The 27079-nt window shown below is 42.3% G+C and overlaps 1 protein-coding gene across 3 annotated transcripts; it reads left to right on the top strand.

Moving 5' to 3' along the window:
- Window positions 1–1732: 1732 nt before the first annotated feature.
- MKI67 (marker of proliferation Ki-67) lies at window positions 1733–25544 on the top strand. 3 transcript variants are annotated; one of them, XM_061478560.1, is made up of 17 exons: window positions 1733–1772; window positions 3087–3200; window positions 4703–4784; window positions 4866–4981; window positions 5859–5928; window positions 7122–7191; window positions 9582–11078; window positions 11604–11842; window positions 12813–13236; window positions 15076–15191; window positions 15398–15569; window positions 15658–15792; window positions 17717–18822; window positions 18883–19275; window positions 20589–20664; window positions 21212–24247; window positions 24880–25544. In XM_061478560.1, exons 2-17 carry the CDS (start codon window positions 3109–3111, stop codon window positions 25026–25028), a joined length of 7773 nt encoding a protein of 2590 aa, XP_061334544.1. In that variant the 5' UTR covers window positions 1733–1772; window positions 3087–3108; the 3' UTR covers window positions 25029–25544. The 3 variants fall into 3 exon arrangements, with proteins under 3 accessions (XP_061334544.1, XP_061334543.1, XP_061334542.1); XM_061478559.1 differs by having other exon boundaries at window positions 7137–7191; window positions 17717–19275; XM_061478558.1 differs by having other exon boundaries at window positions 17717–19275.
- Window positions 25545–27079: the final 1535 nt, after the last annotated feature.

The raw sequence follows: 27079 nt of genomic DNA, 5'->3' as shown, positions 1-27079 counted from the left end.
GTTTTGTGAGTCCTTTGGTCGCCAAAAAGAATGAGCAAGCAAACAGGTAGCTTGGTTTTAAAATGTAATACTGTGCATCACATGGAGGAGAATTAAATGACGGGGTTGGGGCCTGTATTTGGTGATTTCAGACCAGTGCTGCAAAAGTTCAAGCTACAGGAAGAATTGACTTTTAATGAGGGCAGGTCCATTGTCTCAGTGTAACCTGCAATTTTCTGCACAGGTTTTTAAAAGCACTTTAAAAAGATACCATTTTGAAAAGGAAAGACTGTAGTCCAGAGCCTTTTCAGCCTGAAAAATGTGTCTGGTCTGAGATTACAAAGGGCTCAAAGGGAACTTCCTGTCCTTAGCTATTTTCAAATGAGGGCTTCCTCTCATTTTTAATACCTGCGACTAATTAATCAATTAATTAAACACAACAATTTAATTAATGGATGTGATTAATTTTTATCACATCAATTAGATATTAATTCTTAAGTTCATACAAACCTATGGTGCAGTATCAAATACATAATATTCATCAAAAGTAAGGATGGCAACGATACTGCATTTGGTCAGGACCAGCTCTACCTCTGTATGATTCATCTGAATTCTGTTTACTTGCCAATTGTTTGGTGTTTTGGTGGTTTCTTGTATGTTTGTGGGGTGTTTGGTTTGGTGTGTGTCGTCCCCCCTCCCGTTTTCAAATACACAGCAGCACTGACAGCATTCATCCTAATTCTTGCTATTTGTCTTGCAGATGCTCAGATTCGAGCTTTAGCGATCAGTTCCTGTCGGGGGGAGAGATGGGAATCAGTTTTTGCAGCTAAATGAAGGTAACTAAATGACTGAATAAGCTTGACCTAAAATAGAAGTTTAATTGTTTAGTCTAATTTTTACTGCAGCTTTCTCTCCTCCCTCCCCTCTTGCTCAATCAAGTTTTATACCTCCTTTAGAACCCCTTATTTTTGTGGTTACTTTTCGCCGTCAACATTAGCAGCTAAAGAAGCGAGCATCTGGGACGCGGCTCAGCCCCGTTGTTAACCCCTTCCCCTCGCCGAGGGGCTGACGAAACTCGCCCGGGTACGAGCACAAGCCCGTGGGGCGGGACGGGGACGATCACCGTGGCCGTCCGCTGGTCCGGGAGCCGCTGTTGACAGGGTAGAAGAGGAGGAAGAGGAGGAGGAGGAGGAGGAGGAGGAGGAGGAGGAGGAGGAGGAGGAGGAGGAGGAGGAGGAGGCGGCAGGGGCCGCCCTGAGGCAGGAACGGCTCCGGGGCGTTACCTCAGCCCGGCGCCTCCATTTGAAATCAAACCGCCTCCGCGCTCCCCATTGGCTCCGCCTGTGCTCACGTGACCGCCTCCCGCCAATCGCGGGCCAGCGCGCGCCTTTTCGAAACCCTTTCCGTCCGTCCCCATCCCGTCGTGTTTTTCTCCTTTATGTTTTTCTCCTTCCGCCACTTCAAGCCGAAAGAGTCCGGTCGCCGCGGGGCTCCTCTCCCGGCGGGCTCGGTGTGTGTGTCCCGGAGCCATGCCAGCTGTCAGCAAGTGACGGTGATGGCGGCGGCGGTGGTGGGTCCGCAGCCGTCTGCACGCCGGCAGTGCCCCGTTTCGGCTCGGCGCAGGGATACAGCGGCGGGGAGGGTGCGAGGGGCCTGTGAGGAGGCCGCTGGCGCGCGCGGGAAGGCGCAGTCTGACAGGACCGGGAGGGTGGCGGGTTGGGGTGGGGGGGGTCAGAGCCGCCGCCGCCGCCACCACATCGGGACCTCGGCGGGACGGCTCCGCTCCGCCGCAGGTAGGAAGCGCTTGAGGCGGTGGGGGAGAGCGGCTTCGTGGCGAGGAGGGGCTGTCCCGGGGGTGTGTGGGGGGGGGTGTGGTGGTGTCAGGCCGCGCGGACGCGGCGTTGGCGCTCAGGGAGGTGTTGGCGTTGAGTTGGTTCACCTCAGTGGCTGTCCGCTTCCCGACTGCCCGCCCGTCTGTCCTACCGGGGGGGCCTGCATGGAGCTTGGGCTTGTAACAGCCCCGTGAGCTCGGCTTCTGCGGGTCGTGTCGTGTTCTTCGCTGGCTGGCGGTGGTGGAAACTGAACGGGGCGGTTTGGGTAAGGGAAGGTGAAGAGTGCCGGTTTTTGTAACGCATACGTAAAGGCTTTCCTTAAGGGTGCTGTCATATTTGTCCTGAGGTGCTTTTGTCGGGGCTTTTTTTTTTTCCAGCACGTGCTTTATAGTATGAAACCGAGCATAAAAGTTCAGAAGGATCGCTCTTAACTGCATTTAGTTTCCTTGTGTTCAGCTTGCCACCTTCGAGTACATAGCGTGCTTGGTGTGTGTTTTCTTGAGGGTCGCTTGTACTTGGTGAAGGAAGACGTTCTTCTTCCATGTGAGGGTGCTGAGGCGCTGGCACAGGGTGCCCTTCCAACACAAACCATTCTATGACACACATATATATGAAGGGATCTGGGTACCAGGCTGCGCAAATGCTGTAGGATATGAAGGTTTTTTTTTTCGGGGTGGGGGTTGTAAGTTAAACACTGTTCCTTCTGCTTTCCTGCTATGTGCATGCAGAGATGCACTTGCCACCTCTGCTGTACGGGCAGCCTACCAGATCACAACAAACCTTTCAGCTGGTTTCCCTTGAGGTCATGCCACAATCTTCTGCTTCAGGATACAGTTGTAGTCAGTTGGTTTCTGTTTACTTAAAAATCAGGTCTGAGAATGCCTATGTAGGTAAGAGAATGTGCAATATCTAGGTGAGTGGCTCTACAAGAAAATACTTGTGAGTTGCTTATGGGGTGAAATATACCATGCGTTGCCTTTGAGTTTTTGCGAAGGCTTTGCAAAGGTAGAAAATACCTATTGTCTGTGTAAAAGTGGTATAACTGAGTTGACGTGAACCAGTTTCTTCTGCCCTGTGTGTGGTTAGAGTGGTGCTTCATGGTAAACAGCTCCCAGTTTTCCACACAGGCAAGCCCATGTTAAATGACACTGATTCTCTTCGGTTGTACACTAGAGAATGGTTCTTGAACAGAAGTAAGAAACATAATGACACTGATTTGCTTTCCTAAATGTGTAACACACTATTTGGATGGGTAATTTTGATGTTCCTTTATAGGTAACATTCCTTACATTTGAAGATGACGCTCTTTGGGAAAATTGTTGTCATTAAGCGGAATGGGACAGATGGAATTAGTTTTCCACTCACTGCGAGTTCTTGTTTATTTGGAAGGTGAGATTTAGTTGAGTACTTGCATACAGCAAAATAATATTAGTGATTTTTCCCTGCAGATTATATCTTTTAATGCTTATTTGCAAAAACCAATGTTTGTTTATTTGTATGATGCACCAGGGGAGTGAAGGTGAGATTGGACTAAGGTTAATTGTAGACTAGAAAACTGAACTTAAATTTTCATTGCTGCTTTTTGTCCTTTACTTGCCAGAAGTATTTTAAAGTTTCTGGCCAAAGGAAATCTGGGGAAAGGATTAAAAGCAACAAACAGCTGACAAGCAAGTGATTGTATTCTTTTATCCTGAGGCAGTGTTCAGGTAACTGATGAGTGATGTGAGGTTCATGGCTTCTGTTTGACCATCTTCATTACAGCAGTGCTCTTCTCAATTTTTATTCTCTTTTTTTTTTTTTTTTTTTTTTTTGGTTCTCCAAAATATCAGTAATGCAATCTTTCAGCCAATATATAGATTTATTATTAAAAATCAATAAGAACTTATGCTTCATCCTCCAGTCTTGAAACTCACTTTGGCTTTTGACATTTGAATGATAGATAGGGTTTTGAGCTTGATCCAGCTATTTTACATTAAAAGCTAAAATCAATATATCTGAATGGTGTATGTGGAGACTTGGCTAGATGATCTTGCTATAAACAGGCTGTAAATAAAATGCTTTTACTTCTTTTAAACTAAGTCTGTTCAGCACTTTACTGATTGATTGATATCTTAAATAACTGTAATTATTCAGTCCAGAACCAGATTCCATAGGGAAAGTCTATGGAAAGCACTTCAGTGTCCATAATACTGCTCTTCGGCTTCAGCAGAGCTGCCCAGACAGGCAATGGTACAAACATTAATTTCTGCCTGCTGCGCCAGTGAGATGTGTCAGGTAGTTCAGTGAATGTTGCCTCTGGTGTGATAGCTGATGTGTTTGCTGCTGAAGACCTACAAGATGTCAAAAGCATTAGAGATTAGCTTTAAATAAATAAATAAGTCTGGATGCTTAGAAACAGCTTTTACTTCCTAACAGCTATTAAGAAGGTAGAAGTGGTGAGACCAAAGGTGCATCCACCTAATACTCTGTGTCTGAGAGTGCTCAATAACAAGTTCCGAAGTGCAGACTTAAGAGCATGTGCTAGTATTTTCTGAAAATATTCAGTAGCTCTTCTGCAGCTTGTAAGTTGGGAGAGAAGTAATCTCAAACCAGCAGGTATCTGTTGGAGACATGTCTCTTTTGGCTTGTTGTGAACAGCTTTTTTAGAACTTGGCTATTTCATGTGTTTTTTTCTGATAGGATTTTCTGGTGTTACAAAAGTGTGAGCTGTTATTTTTTACCACACTTAAAAGACTTGGAGAGTTCATTTTCCTCATGCTTCTAAATATAAGAAAGTATCATGCTGCTGTACAATTATTAGCTGAAAAGTTGGGAAATCACCTCATTCTATAGTAGTCAGATTTTATTGTCTTTTGTGCGTCTTGAAACTCAAATTGTATTTTCACCCACAGGAGAACAGAGTGCGATATTCGCATCCAATTGCCTCAGGTCTCAAAAGAACATTGTAAAATTGAAGTAAATGAAAACAAGGAGGTAAGATCCACATATTCTAATGGCACATGTTTTGCATCGTTGCATCTCATCAGGCTACTGAAGTGTTTGTTCTGTTTTTAGGCAATATTGATTAATTTAAGTACAGTAAATCCCACACAGCTGAATGGGGCTGGTTTCCAGCAGCCTGTGACTCTGAAGCATGGTGATGTGGTAACCATTATTGATCGGTCTTTCAGGTAAGTGCCAGTGACAAACTGTTTATGCCTCTGTCCCAGAATTTGTTCTTCAGGCAGGCAATGTGCAGAGCTTTGTGGCTGCAGGCTCTTCCTTCTGGATGAAGATAGAATAATAGAATGGTTTGGGTAGGAAAGGGCCTTAAGATCATCTAGTTCCATCCCCCTGCTGTGGACAGGGATGCCTCACACTAGACCAGGTTACTTCCAGCCCCTTCCAACCTGTCCTTGAGCACTGCCAGGGATGTGGCAGCCACAGCATCTCTGGGCACCCTGTGCCAGTGCCTCAGCACCCTAACAGGGAGGAACTTCGTTATATCCAACCTAAACTTCCCTTGTTTCAGTTTGAACCCATCACCCCTTGTCCTATCGCTACTGTCCCTGATAAAGAGTCCCTCTCCAGCATCCTTGTAGGCACCTGCAGGTACTGGAAGCTGCTCTGAGTTCTCCACGCAGCTTCTGTTTTCCAGGCTGAACAGCCCCAATCTTCTTAGGTACAGAAGATGGCTGAAGAGAAGTGGGAAAAATTAAAATTTCCTTTTAGCATATTAAGGAACACAAGTTAATCTAGTTTATTTCCTATTTTTATAAAGATTTATACACCTTCAGAAGGCAGGATTGCTTAAAGATATGTTTTAATCAGCTTTATATTATGTTAAGCTAAAGGTAGAATTGTCTAGAGCCATTCTGATTTTGTTTCAAGGGTAGTCAGTTTTGGGGGAAAAGTTAAGGAGCATTTTGATGCAGTTAAAGCTTCTAAAACTGACACATGTGTTGGGAGCAGCCAGCTATTGCCAGGTCATTTATCTTAACAATGGGTATTTTGTCATCAGCTACTGGATAAAAAAAAAAGAGTTGTCTTTTAAAATATCTCTTCCAGGTTTGAATATCCTCTGCAGGCAACTCCAAGAAAGAGGCGTTCCCGGTCTCCGAAAGATGAAACACTGCAGGTAATTCTGTGGGGTTGTTTGTTAACAAGTGCTTTTGTATTAGTAGTGATATTCTATTTCCTTGTTCTGTTTGCTTATTAGGAATAATTGTCCAGCCATAAACTACTTTTCTGTTTTAAACAAATAAACTTTCAGATAAATACTTATGCTTTAAAAATTAATACTTTATTAATTTCAGACTTGTAAATTTTCTAGTAATAGATATTTCATACTCTATGTTGTTACAAACATAGGTAAGCTATTAAAAATCCATCCTTAGCTTTACCAAAGAGAGAATAGGATACAGGAAGTGCAGTGTAGGCACTGGATATCCATGAGGAAGTTTACCCTATGGCATAGAATCATAGAATAGTTAGGGTTGGAAAGGACCTTAAGATCATCCAGTTCCAACCCCCCTGCCATGGGCAGGGACACCTCACACTAAACCATATCACCCAAGGCCTCATCCAACCTGGTCTTGAACACCGACAGGGATGGAGCATTCACAACCTCCTTGGGTAACCTATTCCAGTGCCTCACCACCCTCACAGGAAAGAATTTCCTCCTTATATCCAATCTAAACTTCCCCTGTTAAAGTTTGAACCCATTACCCCTTGTCCTATCACTACAGTCCCTAATGAAGTCCCCAGCATCCCTATAGGCCCCCTAATGAACCTATAGGCCCCCTAATGAAAGAATGCATAAGCATTCTTTCCTTCCAAAATAATCTGCTCTATGTGCTTGTGCACTAATATAGTGTTAGAATTTATCGATATCAAACTATCTTTTAATGACTTATTTTCATTAGTTTATTTTTTTTTTTTTCTCAGCATAGTTTTCCCCCTTAAAGGGATACATGTTAGTTTGTAACCACAGTGGCTATTGAAAGATGTTCGGTGTGTGTTGTAGTTCTCTTACTTGAGTTAAAAACTTCCACTAGGTCTGGTAGGAAGATGAGGTACAAATGTGCTGCTATATATTCTTCTTCTTCAGCTGCTTTTGGAGCATGTTTCATCATTTGATGAAACAAGATTTAAACTCTTGCTGTGTAGGGCCTCAAATGTTCTGAAATTTTGGAATACTCTAGGATTTCACTTGAATGCTTTTGAGCAGTAAATAATGCATAAAGGTTTATAAATGTATTGTGTTTCAATGTGCAGTTGAAAGCTAAGCTGTAAACTGTTGCTCTGCTGTAATATTGTACAAATTTACAGGTTCTTCATGTTCAGCAGGTGGCAGAAGTGGAATTACAAACTTCAGGATCTAAAAGCCTTCATGCTTCAGGTTGGTACCTGTTTTATGGAGGCTTTGCTTTTTCTTCCCCCTTCACTGCATTTGCTTTCAGCATAAGAGGAAAAACAAGGTTGAAAAGAGCAAAAGAAATGTATTTTAAGACTTTTCAATCTAAACACCATATACTTTTCTTTGTCAGTGTACTATTTCTTTATATTTAGATGCTGTGATTTACCAACACACAAACCAGTTTACCTGCATCTTGACGAACGAATCTTAACAGTTTGCTTGAAATTGTCAAAATCCATATATTTTACTTACGGATTTGTGCAAATTGAGTTTAAGAAGTTAGCGTTAAGAAGGGAATTCTTAACTCTACACCAGCTCTGCAAATGCAATGCAGTGTCAGTTGAAACTGGTATGTGAAACAGTTGCCTATTACATTTTACTCATCAGTGGCATCAAGCAAACACAACGTGGCAAATCCACTTTTGGTTAAAATTTAACTTGCAGTTCTCTGGCCTGGAATACAGGTGGATCCCTTTTGAGCTAATATTGCGTAGTTTCATGTAGTCTTACTTAACCAGAAATAATTTTGGAGTTATATAGGAAGGGTTAGTTTTGCTAATTCAAATACGTGAATAGCTGTTTCATGTAGACCCAGTAAAAATCATCTGAAACTTCTGTATGGTTATAGACCATAGACTGGTTAAGTGCCAGGACTTTGCCTTCCCATCCTCTTTGTCTTAAGTAGTGCTGAGTTTCATGGGAAGATAGAAAGTTTGTTACATGGAGGCTATTTATCTACAGACAAGTTGTATTTTCTTGTGACAAATGACTGTTCTAGTGCAGAAAGCACAGGTTATTTCAAGGTGTTCCATTGCAGTGGGTGGTTATGAGCACATCTGTATTCACAGGAGTTGGGCAACAGGTTCCGCAACACTCTGCTATGATACAAGTCTTTGCTTCGTTGTTCTATCAACTTTAGGGGAACAGCTTGTCCGCTTAGTAAAAAGAACTTACTGATGCATTTATCTACAGCTGGATAAAAGCTTTCATAGGAAGGTCTGATTTCCTGTTCTTTCACATGTCTTTCTCCCCTCACTCCTTTTCTGCCTTCCTGGAAGTTAATTGAGAGGCTTTTCCTTGTACGTCAAAGTCCATCCTTTCACCTTTATATGTATTCTTTCCCATCACAACTAAGAAAGGTCAACATGTATCAGCAGTAGTTCAGCCAGGTGTTCATGCTGACATAAAGTAGTGTTGAGAACTAGATCTTGTTCTATAGATGTATAGATCTCAGCTTCTTGTGCTTTAAAAAAGCCACATAAGAAGGAAGTGGAGCTGTTTGAGCGAGTCCAGAGGAGGCCGCGAAGATGCTGCGAGGGCTAGAGCAGCTGTGGTCTGGAGCCAGGCTGAGACAGCTGGGCTGGGTCAGCCTGGAGAAGAGAAGGCTCCTTAAGGGGGAGACCTGAGAGCAGCTCCAGTGCCTAAAGGGGCTGCAGGAAACTTGGAGAGAGGGGCTTTGGACAAGGGCCTGTAGGGACAGGCCAATGGCAATGGCTTTAACCTGCTAGAGGGGAGATTGAGATGAGCATTTCAGCAGTTCTTCCCTGTGAGGGTGGTGAGGTGCTGCCGCAGGGTGCCCAGAGAAGCTGTGGCTGCCCCGTCCCTGGCAGTGTTCAAGGCAAGGTGGGAAGAGGCTTGGAGCACCCTGCTCTAGTGGAAGGTGTCCCTGCCTGTAGTGGAGGGTTGGAACTGGGTGAGTTTTAAGCTCCCTTCCAACCCAAACTAGCCTGTGATTCTATATGGCGAAATGACCCCTCTTATCAGATGAACGCTAAGCTTGCATATACTCCTTGCTCACAGAAAACACAAAGTGAAGTGTGCTACCTCAGGCTTCCTTGGCTGCAGTTTATAGATCATAGGACACATGGTGTCACTTGCTATGTCTCATCTGAGGCAACTCTGCTTTATCTCCTGTCGTTACACTATAGAAGCATTGCCATAGTTCAAGCAGTATAGTGCCTATTTAAATGCAGAACAAAAACCAGGCTAAATTGTGACAAACTGACCTAAGTGGGAGTTTAATTCTATGCTCATAGTTGTTTTTTTTTCACAGCCCTGAAAGGTGGATACAAGCCATTGATTCCAAAGAAAAACAAAACCCTGAAATATCAAGTGTCTTACCTGAATAAGGGATAAATTTCAGATTACAACTTAAAGTGAACATTGAGATACTGATGTTTCTATTACAAGAGAAATTGTTACTGTTAACACAGCTTTATTTACAGTACTGTATCCTGGACCCTGTTGACTATCTTGGTAGAGGAAAGGAAGGTATTTTTATCCATATTTATGGAACTTATATTTATAGTTCTGCAATTTTTACGTAACTCTGCATCTCTGTTACTTTATGTTTTGCTTTGCTTTCTTTTCAGGTAATGCTGAGTGCAAAGGAAAAGATGCCAATGAAAATAAACAAAGTACAGAGGAAAATATTTCCAAGGCTTTACCTGTCAAATTACAAACACCCAAATCTTCACACAAAATAGATGAGTCTGCTAAAAAGGAGAATTCAGTGTCTCCCTTTAGTAAACTCTATGAAAAGCTGAAAAATGAGATTAAAGTGAAAAAACCTCTTCCTCATGGAAATGCAACTCAAGAAGCTGCAAAAGGAGATGGGAAGAATGTTCCTCTAGAACCAAGCACTCAGATTTCAGTGTTAGGTTGTGATCTTGGAAACCTGTCTAAAGAACAAGAGAGAGGCAGAAGTGAAAATATTGAAGAATGTAAGGTAGAAATCAAGCAAGATGTGGTCACTTCAGAGTTTAACCAGGTTTCAGCTGTCAGAAGTGCTACCAAGAAGAGATTTATCAAAAGTCCTCGAACATCCATTTCAAAGGTGTCAAGAGATACTGGTGAAAGAAGCCACTTACAGGATCATAAGGAGCCAAGTACAGCAGGGAAGTCTGGAAGTACTAGAGTTACAGCTAAACCCACTCAGGAGAAGGATGGAAGTGCAGTGTTTTCACTGAAGCAGTGCTCTATAGAATGCTTGGATTATGCAGGTGAAATGAAAATGCAGAGCTCTGGAGCAGCCTCGGATAAAACAGCACAACCAGGTAACACCACAAATGTTTCTGAAGTTGATCAGCATGTTCTGTCTACACCGACTTCCAGAAGGAAGAGTCCTCGGTCTATTTTTGTATCGCCTACCAGGGAGAGTATTGGAATGAATTCTGTAATCACTGATACTCCAACACCTCGACGGCGTGTGTCCCTGAAACGTAGGTCTCTGTCAGGAGTTGCAGCCGAAACTCAAAGAGAAGATTCACTATCCATAAGTGACAGCCTCAAACAACTGCCTTTGGCAGAAAATAAGTGTTTGAAACAAAGACAAAGCAGTAAACAGCATACACCAGGAAAACCTGCTGAAGTGCTGAAAGAGATCTGTGACCAGGCAAACATTGTGAACTCAAACGAAGAACATTTGGAACCTCCTGCCTGTTCTAATTCCAGGAGTCCCAGAAGAAATAACAGGGAGAGTCAAGAATTACCAAATAAAAGTGTCCATTTGGACATACTGGCTTCAGAAGAGCTCAGATCAGAGCTGGCATCTCCTGCTAGTCACAAAGGTGGCTCTGGCAGAAAAAGGGGTGGGCCAAGAAGCTCTGGGCTGCTCACTGGGAAACCATTAGAGACAAGTGCTCCCCTAGAGCAGCACAATAAACCTACAGACAGAAGAGACAGTGGAATGAAAGAAGAGCAGACCACCAAGGAGGATCATCAGGAGCAAGGTTTGGAAGATGCTGGAGTAACAAGACCTCGTAGATTGTCATCAAAGAGGAGGTCTTCTGGAGGCACTGCTCTACTGAAAGACACTGAAGCTGTCTCAGAAATGAGTATTTCTGACCTGTTGGCTGGAGAAGAATCAGGTAAACCTGTTTAATCCCTCCCTGGTTGGGTTTGTAACTGAGAAATTCTCTTCCTAGCATTTATATGAGCATTTTCCTACTAATGTAAAATGTAGACCCCCCCCCTTGCTGACATACTGCTTCTGAAATATTTATCATGTAGTTACAATTGATCATCAAAATGCACAATAATGTCTATAAAGAGTTTGCTCCACTGAATCTGTTTCTCGTTAAGATAAATTACCATCTGGTTTATTTCAACTTAAAAATGCACAAGGAAGTGCTGTTTTTTTTAATGTGGGTTAAAATGTTCATTTGGAGTCTTCCCCATGAGGGTGCTGAGGCACTGGCACAGGGTGCCCAGAGGTGCTGTGGCTGCCCCATGCCTGGCAGTGTTCAAGGACAGGTTGGAAGGGGTGGAAGTAACCTGGTCTAGTGTGAGGCATCCCTGCCCATAGCAGGGGGTTGGAACTAGATGATCTTAAGGCCCTTTCCAACCCAAACCAGGCTGTGATTCTTAAATATGTTTTCACTTGTTCTTTTTAGGCAAGACAACAAAGATGTCTCCAAAGAGGAAAAGTGGTGAAGTGTTGCTTCAGCCTTTAGGAAAAAGGAAGAGAGTGTCTTTTGGTGGTCACCTGAGCCCAGAGCTTTTTGATAAAAGCTTGCCTCCCAACTCACCTCTTAAAAGAGGTGCCATTCCTGCCCGGCTGAGCCTGCCTTTTGGAAACTCGCCACGTGCTGTCCTCAAAAAGGCTCAGGGATTGAAGCACTCTGCAGTCCAGGTAAAGCTTAAGACTAATCAAGTTGCTGAGACACTTAATGCAAGCAGAGTATAAGTTCTAAGACTTCTAAAAATTAACAAGTAGTAGTGAAATTTTTTAGATGCATGTTGGGATATGGAAAGTTTAATTGCAAGTTAAAAAGGTATTTGAAACCAGCAAACTTCAGTCAGCATTATTTTAACTTCTCTACTGTAGGAAAGGGCTCAGTTTGCCTTTTATATCTACCTGTCTTTACCCAGGAGGTGTGTATGTATTCAACTCGCATGCCATCAGTAATTCTCATGCTCTAGCGATAGGACAAGGGGTGATGGGTTTAAGCTTAAATGGGAGAAGTTCAGGATAGATCTTAGACAGAAGTTCTTCCCTGTGAGGGTGCTGAGGCGCTGGCACAGGGTGCCCAGAGAAGCTGTGGCTGCCCCGTCCCTGGCAGTGTTCAAGGCCAGGTTGGACACAGGGGCTTGGAGCGAGCTGCTCTAGTGGAAGGTGTCCCTGCCCGTGGCAGGGGTTGGAACCCTTCCAACCCAAATCAGTCTATGATTCTCTGCATTATGCAGGAGTACTTTTTTGTGTGTCTGTGCTTAGCAGCAGTGTCTGAGTGTCTGCAGGCTCCAGTTACCACAAATAAGAGCAAGCAGGACAGGTGTTTGTTGTCCAACTCTGCAAGCTCCTGCCATGTGGTTTGGCGAAAAGCTGGAAAGCATTTACTGTGTTTTAAGCTAGTTACAATGTGTGAGTTGTATGTGAGGTGAACAGGACTGTTGAGTAAAGTAGAACAATAAACTCAGTTAATTTATTCAGTTGAATTTGCATGTATCTTGGGACACTTAAAAGGTATTTAAGACTTTATGAAATGAAATGAAATGAGAATTTTATACTATTGTACTTACCTGTCAGAGACGTAGATGAGTGGTTGCGGTCCAGCTACATGCAGTAACATTTGATCTGTATGTATTTATTTTTTCCCGACCAGGAACTTCCTGAACATTTGCAGAAAGAAAAATTGTCACCAAAAAATCTGCCAGCTCAGAAGTTCCCATGTGCCTTGTCCCCTTCTTCTGGGAGGGCAACACCTAAACTGCCTCCAGGCTCTCCAGCACCTTACAAAAAGGGCCGTTTCTCTGTTTCTCATGTCATGGCACCATTACCAATTGTAGAAGAGAGAGATGCTGTTCGAGAAGACACGAATACAGAGGAGAAAGATGGTGCCTTAGTGAAAACACCTAAATCTTCTCTCGTTAACCAAAATGATAAACCCTTTTTGACGGCTACACCTGACAAACTAACCAGAAGTGCCCAACTTGCTCTGAAGGTTGCTTCCATGAAGAGTAGAAGTGGGGCTGTAGCAGTTTTCAATGCAAAAAGAAGAAGTGGTGCCTCCAATGCCAATCTATTAGGTTTGTTTCAGCAGTTAATCCTTAATATTCATTTTAATGTTTTAAGTTGCAGGAAGAAAACAGAAGTTGGCCTAATTTGTAATGCAGAGGCCACCAAATGCTTGGCATAGCTGTTGAGGATTGTTGGACATGTTGGAAACTGAATTGCAAAGTGTTACATTTTTTCATATTATTAAATTACTAAAACAAATATCAAAGCACAAATCTTTAATGTTCAGAAGTTGAAAAATGAAAGAATTAAGGTTACTTGCAATAGTGATCCTTCAAGTTCAAGTAATGTTGAACTAAATCAATTTGTATCAAAGAAGTGGTAAATGCCGCATCCCTGGCAGTGTTCAAGGCCAGGCTGGATGAGGCTTGGAGCAGCCCGCTCTAGTGGAAGGTGCCCTTGCCTGTGGCAGGGAGTTGCAACTTGATGATCTTAAGATCCTTTCCAACCCAGTCTGTGATTCTATGATTCTATAATTACATCCATTTTCATTTGAAAACATGCATTTCATAGCAGTCTAGCTTCAGTTTGTTTTGTTGGTGCCTTTTTTATACACAGTTCAGACCTTTGTCCATGGACGGGACTAAACTGTTTGCAGTGGTATATAACAGATATAATTAGTGAATAGGATGATAACTGGGTGTTAACCTGAAAATTTGAAGTTAAAGCGTTTGAATTTGAATGTCACTGGTTTTAAGTAGTTTTTATAACACTGGAAACATTATGATAGGGGAGCTGTGGCTCTTGAAACTTTGTCTTTGAAGAAGACATCTTATGGAGAGTACTTCAGAAATATTGGTGATACCATTTTCCCCCACCTCTCTGTAATGTGTAGAGTGGGCTTTCATCTACAGTTTCTTTTGCAATATGAATAGACCACCAGAGTTCTTAAAAATTGTGGATGTCTGCTTAGTATCCAAAATAAAATTGTGTTTCCAATGCTTTTTCAGGTAATTTCTTGCAGGCTTGATATGTGTCTGTATCCCGAACACCCTATCAATGACACCTTATGAAAGTGCTTCTTATTTTCAGACTTTCCCCAGCTTGCACAGCAGTTCTGACAAGAGAATAATAAACATGAGGAACAGCATTCCCCTTTCTACCTTTACTTAAAAAAAATAACAGTTTCTTTTATAAGTTCCCTGTCTTCTCATAACCTGTTTCTGAAGCAAACAAGGCAGATGTGCCACAAACTTACAGCCTCATTTATTACACAGCTCTAACTAATTCCCCAACTCCTCTGCTGTGGACAGAATGATGCTGTGATAAATGTAACCTTGCTTTGGGAATTTCTGATGTATGTTACAAGGAAAAGGTGATATAAAAAAGACTATGGAAAGCCTGTGTAGGTCTAAATGCTGTAAGCAGTATAAATAAATAGTCTCCTGACTACGATGTTCTTTGGGAAGGTGGTGAAAGAAAAGCTGGATATGTTTCACTTAGAAGCCATTTCCCTGATGTTAAATCTCATGTCCCACCAGGGACAAGTGAAGATATAATAATAAAAGAGACTTAAAGGCTCATGGCAAGTTTTTATTGGGAAAAATTATTTCCTTACAAAAACAGTGAGGATGGAATTGGGTCAGCATTTGGTTTTAGGATCTAACATCTTTTTGACACTGCATGAAGCTTGTTTTGTTGAGGAAAGCCACACTGGGTACTTGGACATATGTTAAATCTCAGCTGAAATTGGAGCTTTTTCACCCAGCACATTTAAGTATAGCTGTTGTCAGGTGATACCACCACTTTCCTGTGCCCAACAGCAGCAAATCCATTGGAATGATAAATAATTGTGAACTTCCATTTATGCAGGTGAGAATTAAAGTGCTTATTTCTCTTTTCCTTTCTAGTGGCAAAATCTTGGGCAGAAGTGGTAAAATCAGGTGTTGCAAGACCGCAGGCAAAGGCTGTTAAAAAGAGTGTCCGAAAACGAAAACTCCTAAAGAAGACAACCCAGTCACCCAAGGTATCCTTTTTAAATTCTCTTTGGTTTTGCATAACCACAAAGCAACTTGTAGGTATTTTGCTACAGAAACTAGAAGCTTCTGAGCCTTTAATATGATGTGAAATGGGTGTTGATAGCTTTTTCACTATAAGAAATGTAGGTTTTATTTAAAAGGGATCTTCTTTTTACTCACCTTTGTTTTTCTCCTTTCTCTTTCCCCTCTGCAGACTCCAGAAAGTAAAATAAGAGGTCATTTTAGCACAGGACATGCAGAGTCACCTGCTACAATAGTTGTAGGTAGAGCTTATTCCACCACAGTCAGAACAAGTGGACGTGTCCCTAAAGTGATGAAAAATCCTATCTTGAAGCTAAACATGAATATGGACGAAAGCTTCACAGGTAACTTCTTAAAGCTTGTTGCTCACTCTGCCAACTCTGTCCTTCTCTTGTCAAAGCAAATGCTTATATCTCTGAATCTCATTTGTAGGAGTGGCTGAAATGTTTCAAACTCCAGAAAATCTGAGTGGAAAAACGTTACCTTTGGCTGCTGTTCAGAAGATGGATTTCACACCAACATGTACTTCAGGGGATCTTTCTGAGCTGCACACTCCTGAAGAAACTGGTATGTTTGTTATTTGAAAAGCAAGGGACTGTTTAGATATATTATGGGGTAGGAGTCACAGCCTAGGTAGAGTTGATATATTGGGATGAAGCATCTTTCAACCCATGAAAGGAACTGTTGACTTTTATTATGTATTAAAAGGCATTTTTGCAGATCCAGTTAATTTTTTTAGTAGGTATTCTTTTTCCATTCATTCCAATTGAAACTTCAAACGGTGGAAGTATTGCCTCAGGTAAATCTTGGGCTGAAGCATGGCATGTTCTTGGCCAGTTGTCTACATCTAAATCCAGTGACAAAGTTTCACAACAGGGAGAGGTTATTGTTCAGTATTGGAGAAAATGGTCGAGGGACCTTGACACACTTGTGAGGTGGGCTGATGCCAACCTCATGAAGCTTAACCATGACAAGTGCAAGGTCCTACACCTGGGTCGGAGCAATCCAAGGCACAGCTACAGGTTGGGCAGAGAAGAGATTCAGAGCAGCCCAAGGAGAAGGACTTGGGGGTGCTGGTCGATGAGAAAATGAACATGGGCCGGCTTCAGTGTGTGCTCGCAGCCCAGAAAGCAACCGTATCCTGGGCTGCATCAAAAGGAGCGTGACCAGCAGGTGGAAGGAGGTGATCCTGCCCCTCTACTCTGCTCTTGTGAGACCTCACCTGGAGCATTGTGTGCAGTTCTGGTGTCCTCAACATAAAAAGGACATGGAACTGTTGGAACAAGTCCAGAGAAGGGCCATGAGGATGATCAGGGGACTGGAGCACCTCTCGTATGAAGATATGCTGAGAAAGTTGGGGCTGTTCAGCCTGGAGAAGAGAAGGCTGCGTGGAGACCTCATAGCAGCCTTCCAGTATCTGAAGGGGGCCTATAGGGACACTAGGGAGGGACCCTTCATTTTAGGGACTGTAGTGACAGGACAAGGGGTAACGGTTAAAACTGAAGCAGGGGAAGTTTAGATTGGATATAAGGAGGAAATTCTTTCCTGTTAGGGTGCGGAGACACTGGAATGGGTTGCCCAGGGAGGTTGTGAATGCTCCATCCCTGGCAGTGTTGAAGACCAAATTGGACAAAGCTTTGGGTGAGATGGTTTAATGTGAGGTTTCCCTGCCCATGGCAGGGGGGTTGAAACTGGGTGATCTTAAGGTCCTTTCCAACTCTAAGCATTCTATGATTCTATGATACTAAAGTGTCATGTTGGAAAGAGTTGTATCAAGAAGCTACTTTGTAGTGCATCTTTTGCTAATAACCTTCCATGGAATCATAGAATAGTTAGGGTTGGACAGGACCTTAAGATCATCCAGTTCCAACCCCCCTGCCATGGGCAGGGACACCTCACACTAAACCATAGCACCCAAGGCTCTGTCCAACCTGGCCTTGAACACCACCAGAGATGGAGCATTCACAACTCCCTTGGGCACCCCATTCCAGTGCCTCACCACTGGAAGTAAAGAACTTCTTCCTTATATCCAATCTAAACTTCCTCTGTTTCAGTTTTAACTCGTTACCTGTTGTCCTATCACTACAGTCCTTAATGAAGAGTCCCTCCCCAGCATCCCCATAGTCCCCCTTCAGATACTGGAAGGCTGCTATGAGGTCTCCACGCAGCCTTCTCTTCTCCAGGCTGAACAGCCCCAGCTTTCTCAGTTGCTTCAAAACACAAAGGGAATTGCAATGAAAAACTTGTACCACAGGAAGTTTTAGGGACAACAGAGAACTAATTTTTATATCAGATTAAATAAGAAAAAGTATCCCAGTTTTGATAGTCACTTTTAAATGTGTGCTAGTTGCAAATCAGTTGTTGATGATCATTTTTGATTTGTAGAAGGCTCTGGCTGATTGAATTCAGTTTTACTCAGTTATACAGTATTACATTGCTTGGGTTTTCTGCTTAATTCTCTTTCCAAATTACATACATCTACTTATTTCAGGAGAGATGATGGTGTCACCATTGAATAGTTCAGATGCTTCAGAACACAAACAAGATAGTCCAGGGATCTGTCACCTTTTGAGAGAGGAATCACCTTTGAAGTCTGTATTTGATGCAATAGCCACAAAAACTCCTGAAAAAAGAAATGCTATGCTGGAAGAAAATACTGGTGGGAATAGTTTGTCAGTGACTCCAGAAAAACAAACATCTCGAGGGAAATCAGGAAGTAGAAGGAGGACTCCAAAGCAGAAGTTGGAGCCAGCTGAGGTCGTGTCAGGTGTCAAGCAGCTGTTAAGGACCCCAGAGCAAAGGTCAGAACCAGTTGAAGCCTTATTGGGCATCAAGCAGCTCATGAAGACCCCAAAGCAGAAGCTGGAGCCTGTAGAGGCTTTGACAGGCATCAAGCAGCTCATGAGAACCCCGAAGCATAAGTTGGAGCCTGTAGAGGCCTTGTCGGGAATCAAGCAGCTCCTGAAGACACCGAAGCAGAAGTCAGAGCCTGTAGAAGCTTTATCTGGCATCAGGCAGCTCATGAAGACCCCAAAGCAAAAGTCAGAGCCTGTAGAAGCTTTATCAGGCATCAGGCAGCTCATGAAGACCCCAAAGCAAAAGTCGGAGCCTGTAGAAGCTTTATCAGGCATCAGGCAGCTCATGAAGACCCCAAAGCAAGAGTCAGAGCTTGTAGAACCTTTATCAGACATCAAGCAGCACCTGAGGACACCAGAGCAAAAGTCGGAGCCAGCTGAAGTCCTGTCAGGCATCAAGCAGCTCATGAGAACTCCAAAGCGTAAGTTGCAGGCTGTGGAGGCTTTATCAGGCATCAGGCAGCTCATGAAGACCCCAAAACAGAAGGTGGAGCCTGTAGAGGCTTTGTCAGGCATCAAGCAGCTCATGAAGACCCCAAAACAGAAGGTGGAGCCTGTAGAGGCTTTGTCAGGCATCAAGCAGCTCATGAAGACCCCGAAACAGAAGGTGGAGCCTGTAGAGGCTTTGTCAGGCATCAAGCAGCTCATGAAGACTCCAAAACAGAAGGTGGAGCCTGTAGAGGCTTTGTCAGCCATCAGGCAGCTCATGAGGACACCAAAGCAGCAGTCAGAGCCAGTTGAGGTCCTATCAGGCATCAAGCAGCTCCTGAGGACCCCGCAGCAGAAGCCAGAGCCAGTTGAGGTCTTGTCCGACATAAAGTTGCTCATGAAGACCCCACAGCAAGAGTTGGAACCTGTTACAGATGAAAGTGCCTTTAAAAGATTGCTGAAGGCTCCAGCACAAAACAGGCAAGCAGTTACTTTAACCAAGAGAACTCCAAAGGTGAAGTACCAGCTAGTAGAAGACATGACTGGGGTCAGCCGCATTTTCAAAACACCGAAGGACAAAGCTGAACCCATGGAAGATGTGTTTGATATTAGTAGACTAGTGAAGACTCCAAAAGAGAAGTATCAACCAGTTGATGATTTTGTGGGTCTGCAAAGGCTTATGGCAGAGCCCAGGCAAAAATGCTCCGACTCTGAAGTGGACTATGCTGGAGTTATGGAGATGTTTGATGCACCAGAGGAAACTGAGGTAACATACTTTCTTTAGCTTTTGGAAAGAATGCTTTTAGACTTTGAAACCTGTGGTTGAAATGCATTCTTAGGCCTCCTAGTGTCGTATCTTGTGTATGTTACAGCGCTTCAAGTATGTTATGCCCATAATCCCTGGAGGATAAACGATCTTCTAGAAAATCATTCCATGTTGACTTGAGAACTGTAAAGATGGCAGTCTTAGTTCCTTGGCAGCTTTGTCCAGGTGGATGCCCTCTGCTAGAAAACACAGCTTATTGCAAGTTTGAATCTGAACACTATTTTTCCTGGTCATTTGTTCCTATTGTGCTTAAAGCACCTTTTAAATTGCTAAAAACTATCATCAAGTTCTTTCTCAGCCATCCTTTTCCGTAAGCAAGGGGTATGGTTGCTTGGTTTGCTGCATACCCTATAGATTAAATTTTAAGCTATCTTTTTACATTCCCATCCAAAGATTTTGACAAAGCATTTTACCACATGGCCAATAGGTTGCTCTCTACGTCCCTAAGTCTTTCATTCATTGCTTCTGGAATGCATGCCTATTTTATAGACATATATATATATTTCTGTGTTAACATGTATTTTCTTTGAAGGAGCCCTGTGTAATTAGTTACTGAGGTTGCTCTGGGTCACCATTCTGACCTTAGAATTCACAGCTTCATCACTGGTCATTTGTGAATTTTTAGTATTTATTTTTACATTCATTCCAAGATCATAGAACCGTGTAATAGTTTGAGTTGGAAGGGACCTTAAAGTTCATCCAGTCCCAACCCCTGCCACGGGCAGGGACACCTTCCACTAGAGCAGCTTGCTCCAAGCCCCTGTGTCCAACCTGGCCTTGAACACTGCCAGGGATGGGGCAGCCACAGCTTCACTGGGCACCCTGTGCCAGCACCTCAGCACCCTCACAGGGAAGATCCATAGGTAAAATGCTTCATATCACTGGACTTTGTGCTCATAAGTGGAGAACCAGTACAAACCACTCAAAAATATTTGGCCTCAGTACCCCAAATTCCTTTTGAGCATTCATTTAGACACTCGTCAGGCATTTTATGAATGACTTTTTAGCTCTGTGAAGTGTTTGTTACCTTTCACTTTAAAAGCTGCTTCACTGGCTTAGATGGCCAGTATTAAGTTTCATGGATTTATTTGCAAATATATTTATATAGATACAGTCATAAAACTGATTTCATTTTTAAAGAAAAGTACTTGGTAAGAGTTCAGATATTTCTATACACTGACTTTGTATTGGTTGGCTCTAGTATTTGTTGTTTTCTCAGACATGCATTTGTTGATTAATGTTTATTTCCTTAGGTCAAATCAGTAAAAGCTATGGATTCCAAGCAAGAAGATGCTGCACCTTTTTGTACTGATTCCACTTGTAAACGTGGTGAGTGCAAATATGTTAACTAGAGAAATAATGGATATAGAAGTTAATATATGTTGTTATGAAGTTTTAACGTATGTTTTAGAAACTCCAGAATACATAGCGTGAAGGGTCCATAGCTCATGGAATTTGTACAGTCATCCCTAATGAACACCAGGTGCTGGTAGAAGTAACAGCGTAGTAGTCTGTTGATGTGGTAATGTTGTCTTCTCTTTACATACCAGTAAAAAACCTGATGTGAAGGTCTCTGCTTAAAGTTATCTTCTTTTAAAAGACTTTTCAAGAGCACAGCTTAAACCTAGGAATGCTGCCTATCAAATGAACCAAGTTGGTCAGAAGCCTGGTGTTTATCTTAGGAATTGGTTAAAATCTGTTTTTATTTTTAAATGAAGAATAGTAAGTGTAATTTGTTTAAGCAAGATGACTTAGGGAAGTGTTCTTAGGAATATCAAAACTCACAGATCTTTGATCAGGTGTAGTAATGTTTAATGTTTGTTTGTGCTTTTTTTTCCATGTAAAAACTTTGAATGGGGAACAAAACCTGGTTTAGAAGACATAGGAAATATTTCAGAAGGTGAAGATTCCCAGCAGAAGGAATCGGCTAGTGCAGGCCCGTCTACCCAGAGAAGAGGGGGCAGACGAAGGAAGAGAGTACCTCCTGCTTCAGCAGAGCACTGCAGAAGGGAATTGAATTTAAAAGAATTGCAGAGTGTGGAAAAAAAGAGCAAGCAAGAGGAGATGGAAGCTAAAAATGAAGGAAGAGGAAGGAGAACCAACCATCATATACAAGAAGAAACTGTTTCAGAGCCTCCTGTGCAGGAAAAAGTTGACGTTTCATCTGTGGAACCACATGGAGCTACTCAAAGACCCAGAAGAGGTAAAAGGAAAGACCAAAAGGAGTTAAAACATCCAAGTGAGAATCCCGAGACTTGTGACAAAGATGCTCCTGTGCTGCAAGAGGAAAAACAGGCTTTGCAGAAATGTGGCATCAGTGACATGGTGGAAACTGAAGATGGTCCAATCATAAAGACAGGAAGTGCATTGAGTAGCACTGATAATGAAAACTGTCAACTGCAAACAGGTTTAGAAGAAACTGAAAACAAATCTAATGAAGGTGGTGCAGAAGACAGTGAAGAAATACTTCTGTCACCTAGGAGCAGAGTTAGAGGAGTAAGAAAAGTAGCAAGCCCAGAGCCATTGATTCTGCCTAAAAGAGGAAGAAGAGGTAGAAACGACCAAGTTCAGCAAGCTGCTTCAGTGGCTCTTCACAGGACAACAAGGAAACTTCGTAAAGACCCATCAGAAAAGGTGCTACAAAGAGAAGAAGAGACTTTTGTCAAAGGTACTGAGGCTGCCACAGCAGAAGAACCTGAAAATAGAACTAAACTTGAAATAAAGATACCAGAGAAAAGAGTGAAGTCTTTAAGAAGTGCTGGAAAGTACTCAACTGAAGTAAAAGCAGACATTGGTAGGATGGCACTTGAAAATATACAAACTGTTCAGAAAACTGAGGAAACTTCAGCTGAAGCTGGTATTGAACCCATCAAAAATGTGATAAAAGCATCTCAGGGAGATGAAACAGAAAATGCTCAGGAAAATACAACAGAGGCACCTCAAAAATTCAAGGCAGAGCTGCCTTCTGGAGAGACAAACAGAAAGTCAGTCCCTGCAAACAGAAATGCAGTGAAGGAAACAAGAACTAGAAACAGGAGAGGCAAAAAAGACTCCTTGGAGAAAAAGTCTGATGAATTTGCCAAAGATGTAAAGAACCTAGAACTAATTGCTCCCCAAATCAAGTCAGAAGTGGATGAATCTTCTCTCCAAGATTCTGTGGGCTCTGTTTGTGTCAAGAATACCTACCAAGTCATGAAGGACCAGAACACCCCAACTGCCACACCAGAACCTGCTGCAGACAGTGATGGTCTTGCTCAGAGCCATCCAAAGCAGACAAGAAATGACCAAGGAATAAAAACCACAAAGCAAACTGAAACCCTGCAAGAGAATGAAGCCCACAGTCATGGACTGATATGTCCAAGAGGTAGAGGTAGAAAAGTTAAATTTGAACTTGAAGAAGCCAGTTCCAAAGCAGTTGAAGGAAGCAGGAGTTTACCTGAGGATGGCAAAGGAATGACTGACAAAAAGAGTCTACAAGAGACTTCAGAAAATCCTCCTTCACAAGTAAGGAGGAGCAGAAGAAAACAAGCTGATACTATTCCACAAATAGCTTTTTCTACCCTTATGGAAAAACAAACATTAACTGCAGAGCATAGTAAAGATGAGGCTTCTACAAAGGAGCAAGATTCAGCTTTGGAAGCTGCTCCCTCTTCAACAGAAGATATTCCACTGAGACGAGGGAGAAGACGAGAGGTTGCTGCAGCATCACAAACATCTCGATCTCTTTCTACCAGAAGAAGATGTGGGTTGCTGGAAGGTGATGATAAAAAAATGACTGTAAGAGAAGATCAAAATCGAGCTTTGGGAAATGAAACTTTGCAGGCAAAAGCAAATGCATCAGCAAGAGACGAAAGGGAAAAGATTGATCTGGCCGCAGAGGCAAAAAGTTCATCTCCTCTCCAGAGAAAGTGTGGCTTGTCAGAAACCGATGGTAAAGGGGAGGGCACCTGTGAAGAACAAAATGTGCCTTTGGAGACAGTGTCCTGTGCAAAAGAGAAGCCATTGGGAAGGGGCAGAAGGAAACAAACTGCTCTGGCATCACACACAGCTACTTACATTCCTCTTAGAGGAAAACATGGTTTGCCAGCAGACAATGGTAGCAAAGAAGCTCCTAAAGAAGATCAAAATGTTCCATTAGAAACTTCTGATTCTTCTGTAAAACAAAATCAACTGAGAAAAAGCAGAAGGAAACAAACTGCCCTCTTGTTAGAAGCCACAAGTTCTGCTTCTCTTGAGGGAAAACAGGGCTTAGCAAAAGAAAGCGGTAGAAAGACTAATCTGAGAGGAGCAAAAAAACTGCTTTTGGAGAATTCTATTTCCCAAGAAAAAATCAATCCTTCAAAAGGGAACTCGAGGGAAACAATCACCACAGAGGCTGTTAGTTCCACCTCACTTCAGGCTTTGCCAGAAGAGAGTAAGAGTGAAACTCCTGAAGAACAACAGAGTGTACTTTTGGAAGTAGCTCCATCTGCAAAAGAAAATCCATCAAGAGTGGGCAGAAAGAGAACAACTTCTTCCACATCTAAAGAAACTAGTTCCGCTTCTCTCGGGGAAAAACCTGTCTTGCCCAAAGTCAGAGGCCAAAAGAGGATTCTTAAAGAAGATAAAGGTGCATCTCTAGAAAATAACTCATCTCAGGAAACCACAAGGCAATTGAGGAATAAAAGTAAAAGGGTAGAATTCAAATTGGAGGCAGCTACTTCTACTTCTCACTGCAAAAACGGTGACTTGCCAGAAAATGGCAAAGCTTCAGAAACTCAAGAGATGTGTTTGACATCCGCTGGTTCTGAGGGAAATCATCAGTCTGGAAAAGGAGAAGAGATTACCCCTGCACCACAGGCAGCTCCCCCTTCTCGCAACAGGAAACGTCAGTTGCCAGCAGATGATTTGCCAGCCAAAAAACTAAAGTTAGGTGAGACAAAAATTTCCTCTCCATTTTCTAAGTGTAGCTCAGTTATCTATAGGTGCAACAATAACATGTGACAGTTTTAATGTTGCTGGGGGCTGCCATGTTCTAGTGGAGATAGAGAGTAGGTCTTCAATATAGGAGGAAGACTTCGGTGAATGGGATCTATGTTCTCAGAGAATCATAGAATGATTTGGGTTGGAAAGGGCCTTGAGCACCTACACAGGTGCTTACCCTTTACAATTAAAAACTTGACTTTCCAGCTCTGTCTGGACCATAAAAAAACCTACTAGATATTTATTTTTGCAGGATTTTCCTTTGGTGTTGGGTATGTTTTAGTTTTACATATCAGTAGAAGGAATTTTAGCTAAAATGGCAGCTAATTGGTTTTGGTGCTCTCATTAATGTTAACCTACTTTCCGAAATAGCTGTAAGTCCTAAGGGATCTATCTTAAAGGATATCTTAAAGGATGTGCACAAGTATGGGATTTGTAGCTGGCTTGGTGAATTCATACATGTAATCTTTGGGATGTGGTCACCGGGGACATTGCCATTAAAAACAATGTAGCTGAGGGTTGAATTTTGTATAAAATATTTGATTTATAGTACAAATTCACTTTGTTTTTGTGTGCAAATAGGGAATGATGGAAATCCAGCACCACAAAAAGGAAAAAGAAACAAAGATAAAGAAGAACCTGAAGGGAATTTAAGGGCTACTCAAAATGCTGGAGGGATGGACAGGAAGACAAGATCAAGCACAAGAACAAGTGCAAAAGCAAGAAAATAGTCTCAACAACAGTCACAGCACCAGTTCTTAAATCAATTCAGTAACTGAAATGTCAGGTTTCTAATGTGAATTGATTTGCACTTGGATTTTAAGCTCAGATTTTGTAAAGCAATCATTGAATTATGATGTTATGAAAAGATTTTCCTTACTGTGTTTACAGGTAGGGTGTAGATTCTGGTTTTAATAGATTCATGTGTAGTGGTTTCTGACCCATGGGATGCTTGTGCAAAACTGCAAACCTTAAATCTTTGTATACCAGTATTTATCCCCTTTTCTGTTGATCAGCAGCCAGGAAGCCATATTACTTTACTGCTAGTTTAATTGTAAGCTATTTTCTGCTTAGATTTTAATGTGCTTAAGTCTGATTTTTTTTCATGACAGTTCTGTAAATATTCCTTAAAAGAAGCTCTTTATGTATCAGCAGAATTCTGATGCTGAATTTTTAATAAGTTTAAAAAAAACTTCATTGTATTGAAAAATGCAGATTTGTGGAAGCCATTAAATTTGTAAACAATTTGGGACTGGTGTGTTTTGTATTCTTGACAACAGTGAAGGTTGTGTCATTACTGTCCTTGTACAAGACAACCATGTATATGAGGCCCTCAGTGATAGGGTTTATTGGTGGTCTTTGCAGTGATGGTCATAAAGGTCTTTTCCAACTTGGTTGGTTCTGTGATTCTGTTTCAAAGATTCATTCTCTCCAGCTCCATGGCATGGTTTTGAAGGTGGGTCTGCAGCACAGGCTCTTCTGTACACACAGCTGGATGCTGCAGCGCTTCCACGTGTGAGCAAGCGCTGAGCTGAGGAGACACAGGACTGGTGAGTGTATGGGGTGGTGATGGGGGTCCTTTTTCTGAAGTTGCAATATTACTGTGAGTAACCAGTGTAATTTGGAGGTGAATTTTAGAGATGAGTGACTGCAGGGTAATAGTCTGTGTTTGTCTTTAAGGCCTGTGGCTTCCTGTTACTCTGTTAAGTGCAGAAAGGGAGGAAATTCATCTGGGGAGTTGAAGTTTTGTGCAGTTTAAAGACTACAATTACAGTTTCGTGTAGTCTAAGAGGAGTTACAGCAGTTTCTACAGAAGGGCAGTTGGATGCTATGTTTGGATGTTCTTGTCAGCTCTTCTATTGGGGAATCATAATGAATGGCCCTTTCTTCAGGTGAGTTCATGTTAGTGAGCCCTGTGGGCTCTCTTTAAAGCCCAAAACAGTCAGATTAAGGAAGCAGTGCACTGGATGCTGTATGATTCTGTGATTCTATGTGGTTTGATATTGAGATAAATCTTTTCAGTTGAGGTGGGTTTTTTGGAATGTGCTGTGTCCATATCCATAGTTCTTTTAAATGCTTTGGTCATTTTATCCTGTTATAATGCACTTTCTATACTTCAATTGTCATGTGTGTATTTAAATGTTAATATGCTGTAGATCTAATCATATTTTCAAGCTAGCTCTATTAATTCCTGCATGTGTTTGCTCTACCATAGTTGCATGATTTCCACTGACCAGGACCAGTGACGGTCTATTCCTCCCAAGCCTTTTTCTGTGATTAGGGTCAGCAGCTGGTGGTGGTTATTGCTTTAGGATTGTGGATTGCTTTTTGCAGCTTTGATTTCAGCCTTCCAGATGTGAGCAACATCTCTACCCAAAATGTTTCATGGGTCTATGGCACAGGACTTGGGATCTCCCTAACTTTCAGGTCATGTGGCTTCATCTGTCTTGTCACAACTGAAGCAGTGCATTTCAGTGCACATTAGGAAGTTAAGAAAACCCTGCAGCACCCAAGTGCAGGCACTGCATAACTTTAAATCCTTAAGCTATGTTTGTATTTGAAAGTTGTGCTAAGTGAAAGATTAGTGTTTTTAGCACTGATGTATCATTTCTTACTCTTTTTTCCTAGTGTGTGACATTCTGTTGGGATGCCTGATGGAAAATAGGGTCGTCTACAGCAGAGAACAAAGGGAAGACTTATCAATGCACAGGAGTAAATGACAGTCTGCAGAGAACATGAACTGCTGAGCATGATATCAAGGTAAATGAGTTGGAGTACACTG

This window comes from Pezoporus flaviventris, unplaced genomic scaffold, assembly GCF_033815535.1.
Source record: "Pezoporus flaviventris isolate CSIRO_AGI_PZ_B2104156 unplaced genomic scaffold, CSIRO_AGI_Pfla_v1 ptg000129l, whole genome shotgun sequence".
NCBI classification, from domain to species: domain Eukaryota; kingdom Metazoa; phylum Chordata; class Aves; order Psittaciformes; family Psittacidae; genus Pezoporus; species Pezoporus flaviventris.
This window is presented reverse-complemented; position numbering and strand designations above follow the sequence as displayed.